This window comes from Labrus bergylta, chromosome 9 (genome assembly GCF_963930695.1).
Source record: "Labrus bergylta chromosome 9, fLabBer1.1, whole genome shotgun sequence".
NCBI classification, from domain to species: Eukaryota; Metazoa; Chordata; class Actinopteri; order Labriformes; family Labridae; genus Labrus; species Labrus bergylta.
The window spans coordinates 11,093,734-11,112,483 of record NC_089203.1 but is presented as its reverse complement, the minus strand read 5'-3'; the positions used below and the strand labels follow the sequence as shown (position 1 = coordinate 11,112,483).

The window sequence follows — 18,750 nt, the reverse complement described above, 5'->3', positions numbered from 1 at the left end:
AAAGGAACCGTGTGGTGTTAAATTAATAACTGACCAAAGTGTGAAGTGCAGACATGTTTCAGTCAGAGCACTCTGTGTTCAAAGCTCCGGAGGAAGACAACATGACATGTGGATAACCGTCTACAGCAGGCAAGACCTCTGCCCTCATCAGACCAACTCTGATTATTGAACCCGATTCTTTGCGGGGAAGACTGAAGTGCAGCTCCACCTGTGTGCATGCCGCTCTTACGAATAAAAATACTGACACTTCTTTGTATTCTGTGAAGGAATTCCACACAAATATAACACGCACCAGTTATCCTACACAAACACTCGCACTCGCACACTTGTCTGCTTTGAACATGGAAAGGAAAAAAGATGTCACAATTTGTCCTTCCCCTCCTGGTATCAATGTCCAATATTGATCCATCCCTGAGTCTATCGGTTCTCATTACCTGTCCTCAGTAACTTATCTCGATTGTTATGTCTGTAACTGCTTCCAAAGCCTCAGTCAGCTCCCCGTCTGTTCCAGGTCATCCTTTATGGAAGCGGAGACGCCTGGCGAGTCCTAATAAAGACATATCCTCTGTGAACAAATCAATGCTGACAGTGTGTTTGCATAGATTAGGAGTTTCCACCACACTATGATTTCTCATCAGACACATGATGAGCAGAAGGGAGATTGGCATTTGAGCGGAGGATTGTTGTATGGGCCCGACTGATTTGATTGTGTTTGCATTTCATCTGCCAGCATTGATGGAAATGATTTTGATCCTCGTGTCGCATTGTCACCTCTGCAGCAAAACCTCTCAGGTGGAAAATACATGCATTTCACATTCCTATTTCAATAAACCTCTGCAACCGCCTCATAAAGATGGGAGAGAGATTATATTTCCTTTTGTTGATTGAACCGGATGTCGACAAGGTTTCGACAATGGAAACAGAAGATGATGGAGAGAACAATCAAACGCTACAGATCTTCCTCGTGCTTTATAAAAGAGATTTCTTCAGTGTTTACAGTAGAGTTATAAACATCCTACTAATAAAGTCTTTAATATTCCTTTTCCTGACTTCTCCACATATCAATTCAATCCCCAATAAGAGAATAAAACCCCTCCGATAAGCCACTGCATCAGCTTCTGTTCTCTACCAAGCCTTTAAAGTCTAAATACCGCGTATGACGTCGTCAGTAAATCTTTTAAAACCGTCTATCGCTTTTCTGAATATAACTAATAATGTGTTCAGGCACCACAGGACTAACCCCTTGGGTCTGCAAAACAGGGAGGATTCATTTATATAAAATATGTATTCCCTGATTGACTAGATCCTGGATTGTAATGTGATGACATATTTAATTTCTGATCCGAGAGGGAGATAAGCTAGGCTAAGCTGAGATGATCTGTAACCTTTATTTTAATTCCTCCATATTTATCTGCAGTATTATAGCAGCCAATCACCTCTCTCACACCAACCTCCGCCCCTCTTCCCCTCTCTCTCTCTCTCTGCTGCTGTATTACACATTTTTTCTCCCCTTTTTTTCTCAGTCCTGTATAGGTCAACAACAAGGAGGATGATAAATAGCTTTACCTTAACTCACAGCAGGTCCTTTTGCATGCATGACATTTAGTAAAATGTGAAAGCAGCAAGACGCTCGCTGACGTCTCGTTGTCAGAATTTAAGTGATTTCAGGACAGATGCTTCGTAATGATCCTGAAGCCGCAAAACACTCATTAAAAATGATCTTTAATGGAATGTAGAAGAACAGTCCTGCTGCAATTGAAGCAAACCCTGATAACCTGTGTATCTAATAACCAGAAGGAAATAAGAGAATCAAGGGGGAAGAGGACAACATAGTCTTAAAGGAAGGAAATGGCCTTGTAACACCTGCTAAGCATCGATCAGTAGCCAAAGGGACTAATTGATAATTCATTATTAGCTGCTTCCCCATAATGGGACTTGTATTTCATCCTGTCCTTGATCGCGGGACGGCGGGGGTAGGATTTGGCGATGAAACACTGAAAACAGATGGCAAGGTGAATTGTTCCCGTGACACATCTGCCAACGTATTCTATGAGGCTTCTCAGTCAGGTCAGCACAGCGGCTGCGTCCGTGTACGTGCGTTTCTGTGTGTGGAGGCAGACCTTTCACACACAACACCCCTCAGAGTGAGAAGGGAGTCAGAGTGGATTTAATTGAAGCTTGTGTTTGTCTGGCCTTGAGACAATTGCAAGCCTGTTTGGAGCAGTGGGAGGAAAGTGAGGCGGGCAGAATTAAAAACGAACCAGCTGTGCTGATTGATCCCGCCGATAGTCTGGTAATAAGGCCACACTTCTCAGTGTCTCCCTCTTTGTGTGAGTTGTGTTATTATTTGGAAATTTGGAGCATGAAGGGTCTGTCCCTTCAAAGTCAGTCTTGACATGCAGGAATTGTGTATTTCAATATTATCTGCAATTAGTAGAACAAAAGTGAGTGATAATTACCTTTTGTCAAACAATAAGGCTGGCAAATCTCCCACGCTCACAGCCTTTTTCCTCCCACAAAAATATCCTGCTTCATCCCCGCTCGGCTTTCTCTGAGGGGATTTTGTGTTTGTCAGTCTCACAAAGCGTTGCCCTTGCTGGAAGTCTAACTGCATTCAGTGGTGTTAGATTGCCTGTCTTTCAAAACAGTCTAAGTTATTTATTCCTGGACTTGCAAAACAGACATCTTATCAACACAGACTTGACACCTACTTCTGTTGCTTGTGTGTGTAGTGCATGCAGTTGTATGTGCAGCAAAATCCTTTACAAAATCTGTGTGATTTAGTTGAATTGACCATTTTAGCATAATATTGCTGGTTCTCTTCAGCTACAAAGTGTACAGTTATTTTCCCTGCATCAGGACTGAGACTTCCTCAAGTTCCTTGAATCCAATTTTTTGAATACAATATATTTATAAAGGCTCACTCTAGTGTGTGTACATTGGAAAGCTGCTGGTGGTGAGAGCTACATGGACATATTTGCTCAGATTCGTCTACAAGTAGCTCTAGGCCTTTTGCGCCCTAACCGAGACATCTGAATAAAATGAGGTGTGTATATGCTACAAAGAAACGTGGCACATGCTTTACCCAGGCCACTTGTGCTGCCCTTGTGTTGAGCAAATGGAGGCGGAATTTGCAAATGCGCTTGGATTCAAGATGTGACTCAAAATGAGCTTATTCAACACGATGGGATTCGGAACTGGGGGCAGGGAAGTGCTGGTAAACCAGTTCTGATTTACTGATCATACCCAGAAAACATTGTTGTTTTCCTCATTTGATGTTTTCACTAATATATTTCTACCTTTGAACCTACCTCCATGTCCCTTGGAAATAAAAGACGTAAGCATTTTGCACATGGAGAGAGACAGAGTGGGAGTCTGTGGTGTCAATCAGCTCCTGCTCGACTCATACTCGTTTAAAAATAGGGGGATCTGGGAGCTGTAGTGAGGGAGCTGACAGCTAAATAGTCCATGGAGATTTTTGATAGGCAGAGGAACTCAGTAGCTGACAGTTAATGCTTTGTGTGTTTGGCCCAAAGGGGGCTTTCAGTAAAGGTATTTTACACACTCCTGGAACAAACATCAGCTTGCTGTTTCCTCCTTTTTAAACTTGGAGCTGCAGGAAGTATGGGACAGTAGTGCTGTAGTAAAAAAAAAATATTTCATACCGTAAGAGAATAATAACTCCTATCTGTAAGACTTCATGTCTAGAATATGAAGAGAGCTCTGAGATTTTTCTCTGGAAGAACCGCAAATAAAGTTACTTTGTGGGGGATGCTGCTTTTCTAACCAAAGGCAACAACACTTGAATAGTTTAATTTTTTTTTTTTCCACATTTCTCTGCACAGTCTTAATAAAAAGACTAGAGATTAGATTAAGATGTGCTGGACTTTGGGTCAGGTGGGGGAGAGAAAGAAATACCAGTTATGCCTCATGCTTCAGGAAATAAAAACCCAAGTCAGTTATCAGCAGGCTCCTGCACAAATACAACACTTCTGGATTCAGTATGTTGTGGTCAGTATGTTGACCACAAACACACACAAAGGGAAAATGGAGAGGCGTGTCACATGTGTTTAAGGAAACCTTTTCACAGGAGCTGCTGTTCAATGAGGCGTGCTGACAACAACAAGAGCAGCCGTCCTGTCTCTGAGCCATCAGGAAGCAATCTGGTGGATTTCATGCTCTTGTAGATTAATAATTCATCCATTCCAGTGTTTTAGACAAGAGTTTGTTTTTCTGAAGATGTTTGTTCTTTTCTTCTTTTACTCTCTCTCTAGAGATCTCAAACAAGTATTAAAAGGGAAGTCAAAGGGCAGATATTTACTTTCAAGTGTCCAATCACAGGACAATTCAAGTGAATATATGAAAAGGGAATAAAACAGGAACAAGTATTGGCATGTTGTTGTTGTCAGCTGAGTATTTTCTTCCTTTTTCTTTTAGGTTTGTTTGTGTTTCAAATTAAATGTAATCACTTCAAGTGAGGAGACAACTACTCATTCCTTCCAGCTTTTCAAACGAGATGTTGTCTGTCATGGTAAATTGAATATCTGAAGGTTTTTGAATATTTGTAAATGTATTATTTTCTCATCCTCAACTCCATAGAATAGTACGGTAATTAAAATTAAAATAAAGACACTTTACAGAAATAGATTCATTTTCATTTGTTAGAAAATTATAATGATAATGATTGCATTAATGTGTAATGGAAAATGGAAAAAAATGTGTTGCAGCACTTTTTGCATAACATGGAACATCCTATTTCTTGTAAACTATCTCCTTCTTGTTCATCATCTCTGGATCTATATCTGCCGCATTATTCTACCAGCTAACACTAGATCCCAGAATGGTAACTCTGTCAAACAAAGCCCAGGGGTCCCTTTTGTACTTTCATTCCATTTTCTCCATTTTTTTTACCGTCAGGTTATTTATAAAGTCCACAATTCTTTGTGTCTTGCATCAACTGTGTTAATAATTGATACAATCACATCTGAACAAAGAAATGAATATTTAAAGGCTCAATCCGTGCTCAGTCTGCAGCACTTCATCCCCTCATGAGGCACATAGTCAGATCTCGACTGAACAACGTGGTCCGAAGTGGATTGAGAACCTTGTAGACTCCATGTAGCTGCTGGGGTCAAATGGGGGATTTTTACTACAAGATATACAACATTATGATAATATTAATTCTCAAAGGATCTAAAGCACACTAAACATATATCTTGAAGGCTACAGCGAGAATCTGTGTTTGAGACTAACCTTGTGTGTCCTATTTTAGGAGACATAACAGGTAGGTTACTGTTGTTGTCTGCCTGAGAGCATAGACTGTATTAGAATGGATGAAGTGTCTGGTTTTACAGTTAAGCCAAAGCAGAAGGTCCTAAAACCTTCATAATATCCAGTTGGGGATGACTTTCCTGGTTACAAACAAAGTCACTGTCAGATAATATGGAAAAAGATTTCTATAGTTGAAACCGTATGTGTCTTGTTGCGGTGGCTGCCACGAAAGACACAACATGTTTATCGTTGCCGTGGAAACACTGAATGTTACTACAAAGACTGCTAAATAAGGAAGAGGGAACTGCAACTGAAAACTGCCGTACTGTTGCAGTATGTGCTGCTATGATAAAAAAAGATGTGTAAATTATACTTGATGATACATCGTCAGTAAACATATTCTCTTCCTCAAGTCTGTTTTTTTTCAGGATCAGAAATACTTTATTAATCCCAGAGGGAAATTCGGTTTCCCGTTAGTCTTGACTACGGTCAACTCGGAGTTTGTTTTCATCATGGTCAGTAAATTACTCACTGCCAGCCTTGATGTCATCTTTTGTTAATGTGTTGATTGAGGGCCCATTGGTGGCAAAATTGACTTACTGTGGGTTTAATCGGTAAAAGGAGACGACGCTCTTGCTTGTGGCTAAAGATTGCTTTTTTTTGTTCTTCTTTAAATCGTTGAGACAAACAACACTCCTAATTAGTCTTAGGTTTAAGTCTTTCTCTCCTTCAATGTTACATGAACACAATTCCTAAAAGATTGTTTCTTGAAAATTAGTCTACAAATCTAATTAAATTATAAGACCAATAAAGAATAGTCCCAACCCCTCATTAGATTTTTAGTCTGATTAAATATATTTTTATGGTCTCAACTGCTGGTTTCAAGTCTTTCTCCCGTAATTCCATAAATGACGTTCCATTTTAAGGTTGAAATCAATGATCAAGAAGGATATACTTAAAGGTGTGGCTTCCTCTTTTTGCCTTTGCAGTCTGACAACCATTGTTGCAATGTAACAGAGATGTTCCACCCTGTCCCCTTTTGTGTTGCAACATGATCACTACGCCCACTACCTTTCTACAGTTTATGAACAATTGTGTGCTGTTAAAAGAAAATGACTTGAGGGTATTACTTTTTCCTACATCTTGAAGAAATGGGTTGAGTTTCACAACAGTTTTGTATCTGCATCACAGCCCAATGTTTACACTGACTACCTTTTCAGGTTTCTCCTGATGTTTAAGGTCAGTGAACAAGGCACAACTGTCTGGCTCTGACATTTCTTTATCAACCTTCTTTACTCTTTTCCTGTAATGCAGGAAGGTTGCGCAATGATTTACTGCTAAACTGTGTGCAGGAAGAACTTGAGTTAGTTGTGAAGCTAAAAGGTACCTGCTAAGATATTCCTGAATCTAGCAAGATTGTCTTACAATGTGCACTTCACTTATTGTTCAAATGTATCCTGTTTGTAATTAATTACCTACGTATTGCTGGTTCATGAAATTCAAATACTGCCACCTGGTTTTCAAACAAAGGTGTTCAGAATGATAATTGTTAATAGTCCTGAAAGACCTATTAGTTTGATCTGTTTAAAAAGAGAGCAATAGAAAGTTGTAAATTGAACAATGTAATCTAAAAAATAACAGATTGCTTTGAGAGATTGCGGGTGTTGATAGCTAATATAACATGCATATTAGAGGTAGAGAGCTAATGAGTGCCTATTAGAACTTTCTTTATTATGGAAACATTATGTAAGTTACAAAAGGAGTCATTATCCTTAATTAGAAAACGTTATTACAAGTATTCATTTACAGTTGTAGCACTTCAATGATGTAGAAAGAAGTTTCTGAGTTTTGTAGAAAGACTTTCTTAGCCTCTATGTGTACCTCCAGGCTTTTTACTGATTGCTGTTTGTTGGGTTGAGTATTTACCAATCGACCACAAACCTTCATTAGCTTACCAAAAACCTCTTTCCTGCTAACTCAGACAACATTGCCAGCCAGAGCTCTGAGAGAAAAGCCATCATGAGGCAGGATAAACCCAAATACAATTTGTACGACACAGCAGGCTCTACAACCAGATGGAAACTGGGTTGACTTACCTGGAGCCGTTTTCCTTATTTACTTCGGCGCCCAAGGCCGTGTCAGACAAGGTGGAGACAAACACGTTAGCCCAGGCAAATTATCAGGGCTTCCATGTGGGTAACGTCCTATCAGATTCTCCCACTCTGCAGAATGTAATGGAGGCAGAGGCAAAGAGCTCAGGGCCTTCACCTCTGATGTGTTCTCATTCCAGGTAGGACAAGGTGTGTGCTTGAGATAAAGGAGCGGGTCCCAGTCACACCCGCCTTGAAGACTGTGGCATATAGAACATTGCGTTGCTCTTGCCAATCAGCAGGGTCAGGATATTGGATGGAGAGTAATTACAACCAGGGCTCTTTGGTAAGGGCACAGAGGTAAATCACAGCACTGTCTCTGTGTGTGCGTACGCTATTAAGGAAAGGTTAGCCAAACTAATTATGGGAGGACAGTGTAAATAGAAAAATCCATTGCTTTAAATGATTGTCCATTTGATGTGATCAGTCGTGGCGTTTCTAGGGCATCTGGTTACTATATATAAACAGGAAATATTAATGAACAGCTTGTTTTTAAATCTGGCTTGTGATGTGTGAGTGCTTGTTGACACAGAAAGCATTCAGATGTGTTTTGTATTAATTCATTATCATGCTCCAAACCTGTGAACACCTGTGAAACTAAAAAACACAACCTGAGTGTCATTTATGAGTGCATTGTTGTGATATCCTGTGTGCACTAAGCATGCTGTTGTTGGAGTGATAAGTATGTCGCTGAAATCTCTTACGGAGTGAAGATGTCACTCCTCTGATGCATGCAAAGTGTGTACATCATTATCAAACCTATTTCTGAGTTCAATCAGTTTCACTTCAAATCTCACCCACACTTTTTTTCTGTGAGTAAACAGTTAGTGCCAGAGCCAGAATTTCAAAACAGGCCTGCATGACTTTCATTGGTGTTTCTGCTGTCCTGCATCATTTGCTCTTCTCACTTCACTGTCCCGGCTCCACCTGAGTCTCCTTGGACTGGCATTGGACTGAACCTAGCCGCGGATTGATTGGAGCACTATCTGCTCGCCTGTTTGTCAGCCATGAATAATCTGTAACGACATTCAGAGCATCAGCAGGGGCCTTGCAGCGTGCATTCATTGTGGAAAATGGACAGCTCAATCAAAAGAAGCTCTTGAAAAGCTGGTCATAACCAGAGGCAGAGCCTTGACCCAGAACGCTGTCCCACTGACTTGAGTCGCAACCTCACCAACAGCCCTGAATGGGAGGCCCTACTACAGTATTCTCTGTGAACTCAGGGCTTCTTTTGCCTCCCTCCTCCCTCCCCTGCTCCATCTCTCTCGCTTTTTAATAGAGCCATGCTTCACTCAGAAGGCCACGCTATCCTTGTTTGGAGACAGACGATTATGGCGCCACCTGCCATTCTCAGTTCTGCTCATGGGCCACCAATCACTGCACTGCTTTACATGGTAATGAAAGTCTGAAGACTTGATGATAAAGCAGTTATGTCCTTGGCTCTGTGACCTAGGGTTAACTTTGGATTATTTGCACACGGAAGTAATGGACAGATTGTGACATAGCAGTGTTTTAGCCTAGACTGTAGTAAACATGGACAAAGTCTCAGTGGTGTCACCTCTTGGTTTCTAAAAAGGAATTATGAAGCCGAACAATGGCGATCCCTATTTTGAATTGCGGTCTTTATACTGAACTTTCAGTCAGTGTAATAACAGGTGTTGAGGTACACCAAATTAAAATCTGTGTTGGCTGTAACACCCCCATCTTGCTCAATCATATTTAAAATGATACCAGAATATAATTGAAGCAAAGGATTTTTTTAAAATCCCTGTCGTACAGTATTTACCGATAAAGATATAAACTTATAGAGATCAAACCGTTTTTTGTACCAGGCTGTGAACATGTATTTTTTGCTTTAAAGATAGGAGTTTTAATATGGACTCATATAGTCATGATTCCTGGGCTTTTGGAGCCAACCCCAAGTGGACACTTAAGGAACTACAGTTTATGAACATCTGCACTGAATTCATGTTCAACACTGGATGGTACTGCTTGTTTACTGGCCTGAACTGGCAGTTGAGCTCCAAAGTTGTGTTTTGATAGATTGGCTTGGTAATAAACTTTAGAAACTCTAGAAAAGGGGAAGTAATTGGTCTGAGGAAGAGCACATTGTTGGTTCCTTGAAAAGAAGCTCAGGGCACTGGTGAGTCCAGTGATGAAACTTATAACATCTGCTACAAAGAAGAACCACAGGAGGAAATGAAACACTTAAAGTATGCTTTTGACTGGTTGCCGTCATGTGCAGACAGTGCAGTCTTTAAAGTGTTCATCTGTGATGTCTCCCTTTCAACCATTGTGAACTCTCTCCCTTGGAATTGTGAAATCCCCTGATGTAGAGTCACCCACCCTAATCCTCCTATATCCACTGATGAATCCTGGCCTCACACACAGTAGGGATGCCGCCTAATTGAATTTCCTTGGTTTCAATGAACACACACTCAGGACCTGCAAGTTCCAGTCCTTGCCTTTGATAAGCAAATGACCCCTATGGAATTGAGGTCACAGCCTACGAAAACAAGAGAGGGAGAGAAAAATAAAGTCCCGCGCTCAGACAAGTCCAATATCGACTCACCCGGGATTGAGTCCAATGATGTTTACCCTGTGTGTGTTGAGCCCCTGTTGGCTCGGGGGAAAATTCATCCCACCCTAATACACACACACACACACACACTCACACTTTAGACTCGCAGTACAACTTGTTCCCCTTTCTAATCTTCTTTTTCCATTTGAGTGTAGTGCATATGTAAATAATCTTGTCTTTGCAGCAGATATACAAAAAAATCTCAGTTCAGTCAAGGTAGATGCATCCTTTGTGTATGTGTTAGTGTGTGACTCTGGATCTAGTAATAGCTTGTATTATACTTCATTGCCTGAAGGCCTTGCACATGCTCCATCATACAATAGTAAGGTCAGTTTATTCATGAACTCAGCCACTCTACATCTCTTGAGTTCTCTTTTATTTCTTCGGTTTCATTTGTTAAAACTCAGGAAGTCTTGAGGCAGAAAAGTGTACTTGTTTTGGAGTCTCTGAGCTCGCTTCAGAATCCACAGCCTGCGCTTTCATTAAAGCTGCTATTAGATTCTAGCTCTGCATGTGCTTCACACTCTGAGCTGAATCCCACTGGAATGTTCTTTAGGAGTGGCTGGTCACTCCTCCAAAGTTAAATACATTTAAAGTCAGTTTTGTAAATATATATGTATATATTTACAAATTGTCAAGTCTTCAGTTACAGTTTAAGGCTATGAACAGCAATAAGTAATTTATATCAAAACCCTATCTTAGTATTTTCAGGTATAAACTCTCTTTCTGTTTACCCTTTATCTCATAAAATAGAGACACAAGAATTGGCAATCAAAGGACAGAAGACCATGTCCTTACTCCTTAGCAAGTAAATTCATATTTTGTCATTAATTATCAGATCAAGTTAACTAAAATTACTATAGGTAGGGTTATTGCAATACTTAACCCGAATACCTGGAGGAACCAAACTGAACAAACAAGCCGACAAAGATTAACTGAACTGATGGGTTGGACTCAAAATGTTGGATAGAAAATATTATTATTTTATCTTCAATTTTACTTCTTTATGACCCTCCACATCACTGATGGGTTAACTTTGGAGAAATCTGTTTTTCATTAGTCTGAATTGACCCAGAAGATGAAGAGTCACAAACCTGCTCGTCATCTTGATGTTCGTTTCATAGCCTTTTCTTTGACCTGTAAGAGTAATAACAAATATCAATAGAGAATGTATTCTAAGTCTAGATAACAGTATTGTAAAGACATAAATGAAGCAAGATTAGTTTAAGCGTATAGCAGATATCTGCATTCATAAAAAAATCATAGAAGTGCATTAAGACTCTACATGTATGTAGGTTTTGTCTGGTTATCAGTCCGTCTTTTTTGATTTCAATAAAACAAAGCTTGGCTTTGTGTGTTTTCAAAATCTCTAAGTACAGTTCAATGCAGTACAATGCCCAATGGCTCTTTAATAAAAATGAATTCTCCAGGGTTCAAGCTGAAAGCCCAGGACTCTTACTGTGTCAATCACATAATCAACCTTTAAAAATTCACAGTCATTTAACTGAGGTTTGGGATACAGTATGAACTCATTTATAAATGGGCTGCAGATCAAAACGAAGGCTTGGGGAATCGTGTCATGTTTTAATTATCCTTTAACAGGGATTCTTGAGAGTGTGCTCTGAATCTTTTCAGGAAAGGAGGTGTACATTTCCTCTTTCTCTTTTTGGCTCCTGACACCTTGGAAGCAGCTGAGCATATTAAAAAAATGGATATTGATATAATTGAGTCATAAATGTGTCAGTGCTCTGTTTGCAGAAAGACACAGCTTTCCATCTATCAATTTGTTGTATTGGTCATACTTAAGTGCTGTGTGTAACCCTTTTGTTTTACTTACTGCTGTCCCAATGGAGAAGACTTTGGGAAAACACCAGTACATAGCAGTATGTCCAATTATTATTAACTGCTCTAAATAAAGTTCTATTTTGCTCCCTAAGTGATGAGATTATTTTGTCCTACTTATTAATTGCTGAGAAATTGGACAGAGTGACTCACAGCAGAGTTACTGGAAGGTGTCAGACACAGAAACCAGGTAATTATGGAGACAGGAAGAGATAAAGAAACAGAATGCAATTACCCCAGCAAGCACAGCTTCAAATGGCTCCTCTTTGGATTTTTCACCTCAGGTTGCTATTGTTCATGCTTTGTATCTCCATACTGATCTTTATTCCTTTCACCCACCAGCTCAGAGAAGAAGGCAGGTTTGCATTAATCAAATAAATGTCTACTGTAAGTAGAGCCAAACAAAGCACCAAACATGGCTTAATGCCAAATTTTAAATGTATCTATTCAAATATATTTATTCAAATCCACATAAATGCATATAAACTGCTAGGAGCTCAGTCTAAATCAGGGCCATCAAATGTTTCCAAGGCTCACATTTTCTCTGAATTTAGCATCATTAAGCTTTCAAGTCTGAGGGCATTTTCAGACAGATCTTTCTCTATTTCCTCCAAACTGCAACCGCACTATTGTTGCTCTCATACAGCCATACATAGCATGCTTTGCCTTCTTTTAAAGATTTTATTTAAGAGACTACAGCAGGAAAACACAAATAAAAAAACAATAATAACGTAAGAGGCCCATTCCAAATCTCTCTCTGGTGTATATGATATAAATTGCTCACTGCTATGTTCTGTAAATAAACTATATGTACCAAGAAAAACTGTAACCCTGCTGCTGCAGCCACTTACTCTCATTACTTTTATTCAATGCTGTGGCTGATTTATTGTTTAGAGTACACAAAATGTATATGCAAAAAAGGGAAGTTCAATGTTGTATAAGATGCATAATATTTTAGTTCTTGTAAGGGGAAAGCAAAATTCTGCCCTGCCGCTTATTTTAAGGAAGAGGGAGAGTTTCTTCATGCTCCATTTGTTCATTCTGTGTAGTGCCCATTTTGTTACTTTAGCCATTTGTTTTAGCATTTAGGTGCTCTCTCAGCCTCTGCCATACACTCGCCTAACTTTACTCACACACACGCACTCACACGCGCGCACTCGCACACACAAACTAGACAAGAGAGAAAAAGACAGTGGAGTGAATTCCTCAATAGCCTTTCATTTTAAAATCCAATGTTTTTTTAAGTTTAGTAGCTGAATTATTAAAGCTAACATGAGCACAAAGCTAACATATATCACTGTTTTCTTCTTTTTGAATTAGCTGTGAGTGAGGAAGGTAGTGGCGCATGCTGCTCATATCTTGCACGCAGCACGGGGTGGTGTTGTTGATGCTCAGAGTGGCGCTGCAGGGCAGGATTCACTGCTTGTGTACTCACATTTGCTGTGATCACATATAGCAAAATCTACCGCATTTAGTTGCTAATACACGGGGGGTCTGCCGGTGACCCTCACTGCTACTTATCGCCAATTTGCTGCGGGCAATGAAGCCACTACTCTTCTCTGCCAGACAGCACATGTCACCACTGCCTCTACAGATTCAAGCACAGTTTGCCTCAAATTGTTTACGACAAATTTCCCAGTTTTAGTTTGATGAATACTCTGTTTCAGCACAAGTGCTTTATGCAATTGCTGTATGGGTTTGATGGCCTGATAGATGCCACTTAGTCAAGCTTCAGTCTGGAGCTGGAAATGATCATCGCAGACAGATCAAGTGTGTGAGGGGAGTGTGAGAGTGTCAAAAAGTGCTTTTATGTAAATGGCAGCTGAAGAGCGGCTCTCTGGTGAAGCTTAAATATACAGCACTGTGTGTGACTCTGTCAGTCTCAGAGATGTGTCCTCTGTGACTGTGAAATGTCCTGTGTTCATATGAAAGGTTCAACACTTCTCTCCACAGAGAAAAGACGAGACAGACAGAAAGAGAGAGCGGTGGAAGATGAAGAAAAACATTACAATCTCTCCATCAGAGTGAAGAGAAAGTGGGACACATGGTGGGGATCAAGGTCGGAGCTCAATAAAAAAAAAAAAACCTCTGGATTACAGGTTCCAAATAAAAGGTCAAAGGAAAATGAAATGAAAGAGACAGGACTTGGACAACACTATATTGTCTTTATGGCTAAGCAGAATGGATTTGATCCCAATTTCACTGTTTAGAGAAGGATTGTCTTTATTTTCTTCTTGAAAAGAAAAGAAAAAGTTATTTTTGCACTTCAGCACAGCAGCATCTCTTTATCAACACTTCTCTACAAATGTGCCATAGATTGTGAACTCTTCCCCCCCTCCTAGGTTTAATAATAGAGATGAGGTCTTTCTGAGTATTTTTGTTTGTTGGGTTTTTTTAGCGCTTCGTTCTTCTTTCCAACTGTTGCTGTTTTAACGCCCTCCAAATTACACCAAGGATAGCTGCGAGGCTCTCTCCTCATTCTCCTCAGTTAACAAGCACTCCTGTTTATATATGATTATGGTTCTCTGCCTGTTTATCCTGCACGGCTTTTTTAAATTACTTTGCCGGTTTAGTTCAAGGTACAAAATGCGCTTAAGGATTCATTTCAGCTTGTTTGTTTTCCTTCTGTGGAGAAATATTTATTCCTGGTCATTTCCTTCTTGCCTGTTGTCAAATGAGCTGATGGCGCTCGTTCGGATTCAACGTTCAACAATTTGACGGTTATTTCTGTTTGCTTTGCAGCACTGCCAATCATGAAGGTGACAATTGACATAACCAGACAGCAGGTGGAGAAGATCTTCGGTCTGGATGAGTACTGGTGTCAGTGTGTCGCCTGGAGCACCACTGGAACGCAGAAGAGCCAGAAAGCATACATCAGGATTGCTTGTGAGTGCTTTTTCTACCATCACTGCTTCATTAAAAAACCAAAAGCCTGCCTAGTAAGAAGTGAGAAAGCCTGCCTAACAAGGTGCTTACATATTGCATGTCAGTTTGTAATAAGAGGATGTTAGCGAGAAGATTTTTTTCACTTTGGGTGGTTGGAGAGAAATTAACTTCCATTTAGCAATTAGCCCAGAGGCCATTATGATCTGATGCACCACAGTGTTTTACTGTGATTATAATTTAGCTAAATCATCTTCTGCGAATCTACTTATACGAAGAAAATATCCGACCCTGGCAGAAAGACACAGAGAGAAAATGCATCTGCATGAAGGCAGTTTTTGAAAAAAATGAAGCTCTAAATTTGAGTATTCATGAGCATATTTTTCACTGGATACAGAGTTTCAGCAATGATCCCTATGAAAGTAACTGGAATAAAAACAGATTTGAAATTTATTGCTGTGCTGCAATCATAAATCTGTCTGGGGAACACAGACATATCCCCCGCCGCAGCCTCAAAAGCTTTATTAGAAGAAGCCATTTTACGTTTGAGTATTTTAAAGCATTCTGCCCATTAATTCAAACATAAATATGCATTATTCCAGAAAAGAGCCGAACGCAGCGCTGTTTCCAAACCACCAGACATTTTGAAAACACACATTCATTATCCAACCTTGTTTGAGAGCTCCACAAAGTCAGTTAGATGTAAGATAAGGACACACACACACACACACACACACACACACACACACACACACACACACACACACACACACACACACACACACACACACACACACTTTGGTTCTAATGGGTTTAAACACACCAGTTCACATTCATGGTATTCACACACACACACACACACACACTAATGCTTCCAGGACTGTTTCATCTTAAGTCTCCTCCAGTCCAATTGTTTCAGCTTTAATTAAATTAAACGTCATAAAACTCTCTGCTTGTCTTAACATTTCTCTCGTATGATTGGTCAAGACAGGCTCAACATCTGTTTAAAGGAATTCACCGGTGGCTCGCAGCACAATAACACATTACTTTGCTCTGAGTCAAACCCTGGGTGAACACATCACATTTGCACCAACCCTTCAGCTATCAGTGGCCTGTCTAGCTCACCAGATATAAATTGCCCTTTACCTGTGCAACTCACAGCCTGGGTTTATGGACAGATATGTGGCAAGACTTGTTGCAACAGTAAGCGTATTCAGTGAAACGTAATCTGAAGCCTCATGCAGTCAGCCAGGCTTGCTGGAGCTCTTGTCCAGACGCCTCAAGGCCTTGTTTTTCATGTGGCTGCTCCAAGCCCTCATACAGATGGAGGATGGAGGCTGGAGAGGGGAGAGTGGGTGGGGAGGTGGGAGGGGTAATGCAATTGCTTTTGCTTGATGCCGGGCCCCTCTGGCAGCAGACAAGCATCCCTGAACCATCCAGGCAGCCTGTAATAAGCAACATGCTTGGTGCCACTGATCCCTGTTTGGCTTAGGGGCCAACTGGAGTGTGACATGGGTGGACATTTCATAAGTGGAACATTTATAAATCATCACCAGGCTAAGTTTTGTGGATGTATGTTCTAAATTTAACCACATCAGCCCCTAAAAGTATCCTAATTGGTTGTTTTTCTCTGCACCTTTTTTTTTCCCTTAGACCTGAGGAAGAACTTTGAGGAGGAGCCGCAGGGTAAAGAGGTGGCGTTGGACCAGGAGGTGTTACTGCGCTGCCATCCCCCCGAGGGAGTGCCAGAAGCTGAGGTGATACACGGATACAGGAGATATTTATAGGCACTTCATCTAGCATCCATCTACCCTTTCCTCTCCAAGAGGACAAAAGAGCAAAAAGTAGCTCAGGATCATCTCTCCCTGCTCCACCAGAGAACAGACGGATGAATTACACCTCCTAATTATTCGCCGTTATTGATTTATTATCTATCTTACATCTCTGGGAAGCCGTATATCACATTGTCTCGTCACATCACTCAGGATAGGCTTGGAGGCTTAACTCCCCGTTTGGCATCTCTAAAGGCCTATGCATAATTAATGGGACTATTTGCCTCGCTCTTCCCCTATCTCAATCTCTATCTCTCTGCTATATCTCCATGTACTGCATGTCTCATACACTTTTGGTCCTCTCATCTCTCTCTCTCTCTCTCTCTCGTGTCTTGATTGTGAGCGTCTATGTGCGGAGGACCAGTCTGGGGCCAGCTGTTTCACCTCGTCTGCTTCCTTGCGGTCCCAGATAGGCACTAACTGCTCTAATAACAGCACAAGAGAAGCTAAGGCCAGCCACTCAGACAGCCCAGACACCAGGAGCAGCAGAGTAGCCAATCACAGCTCGGCACTGTAGGGACAGTTTGCAGAGAAACGGGAAAGCAGGTGCCAACTGCGGTTCAACAGAAAAAGAACATCAGAGCAGAAGTCACAATGGGAGAAAACAGGGAAAGTGTACAAGAGGAAGAAAGCCCAATTATATGCAGCACCGGAACTGGCAGTAATACCAACAACAATGCTGCCGTATCGGAGCCGCTCTCCAGACGGTGCGAGGTCAAGTGAGAGCAAGAAAACAAGCAAGCCAATCTAAGAGTACACCAAAAAAGAATAACATCAGTTTTGGCTTCTAGGGGAGGGCACAAAAAATACACAAAGCTTTATCAGTTAAGCTCGCAGACACCCTGCAGTTACAGAGATATCCAGCAGCTACCAAATAAAAGCTGCATTTCCTGTCAAAAAAACAATCAACATTAAAATCAGTAGGGTGTTTAGATTCATTTCACCCCATTAACAGTACCATACTAAGCTACATCTGTTCTGCTTTTTGTCTGGTTGATTGCATCGAAATTAAAAGTACCTCCCTGCTTTTTCCATGTTTAATGTCTAGTCCACAGCATGTCTGTCTTCTGCAGAGCCGCATGGGAGAGGGAGATGGTTTCTGTTCTGTAGCACTGATATTTGACCACTGAAACATATTTTCAGGTGGAGTGGCAGAGAAACGAGGATGTTCTCAACCCAGCCAGTGACCCCAATTTTTTCATCACGGCTGACCATAATCTTGTCATCAAAAAAGCCCGGTTGGCGGACACGGGCAACTACACATGTGTGGCCAAAAATATCGTTGCTCGCCGAAAAAGCAACTCTGCCACGGTCCTAGTCTACGGTAAGTGATAACTGCTTGAAACGGGGGGTCAAAGCTGTGTACATGCAGGCTAATGAGAGGTCTGGGCTCAGATCATCCACAGCTTTGAAATACACCGACATAAAAACAGCTCAGATGAATCATGTTTTGCCGGCATGCTGTTTATTTTATTCCATATTTCCACATTAATCTCTGCATGTTCTCTTGCATGAAAGAAACCTGGGTGCACTTTTTTTTATCCGGCAGTTGTATTATTGCATTCAGAATAAAGAGAATGGTTTGAATAGCAAAATTTGCAGTAACAAGTACGTTACGTAGTCAAAACTTCCAAAAGCCAACTGTATTTTTCTCCAAGCACTGAATTACACTGTCATAACTGCATAAAGTGATAGTAGTGCATTCACACATTAATTAGCACAACTTAAAATGTTTCTGGCAGCACTCTGCCAAAGCTGGCAGTCTTCGTTCCAGGGGCTGCCATCTTCCTCCTCCTCTGTAGTAGATCCAATCTGAGAGCAGAAATTGAATTAACAGGAAACTGTAAATAATGACTTGGCTTGATAAGCAGACTGATCGTTATTAAAATGCAGAGAGACAGCATATTTTCTATCACAGAGGATTCCCTGAGTACCGGTTCTATTAAAGTTATGCCCATGTGTACAGGCTGACTTCATTTTCAGCTACATGGTACATGAACAAGCCTCCATAGATAGTGTCACACAGGAATTATGAAAAAAATGCCTGACACAAAATTTTTAAGGCTGCCAGAAAAAGAGCATACTTTGCAGTGCTGTATAGTAAGAATACGATTGTTTATTGTGAACCATGAAAGTAGAAAACTTAATATATACCAATAAAATTAGTCTTATGTTAGGGATCTATACAATG

At 40.7% G+C, this 18,750-nt stretch overlaps 1 protein-coding gene across 4 annotated transcripts in view; it reads left to right on the top strand.

Annotated features, from left to right (window-relative positions):
• Nucleotides 1–18,750, top strand: part of unc5a (unc-5 netrin receptor A) — a 128,692-nt gene that overhangs the window by 72,686 nt on the left and 37,256 nt on the right. For all 4 annotated transcript variants that reach the window (XM_020639452.3, XM_020639451.3, XM_020639454.3 and 1 more), the window contains exons 3-5: nucleotides 14,587–14,730; nucleotides 16,381–16,484; nucleotides 17,703–17,883. In XM_020639452.3, coding sequence (XP_020495108.1) covers nucleotides 14,587–14,730; nucleotides 16,381–16,484; nucleotides 17,703–17,883 — 429 coding nt within the window. The remainder of the gene's footprint in view (nucleotides 1–14,586; nucleotides 14,731–16,380; nucleotides 16,485–17,702; nucleotides 17,884–18,750) is intronic.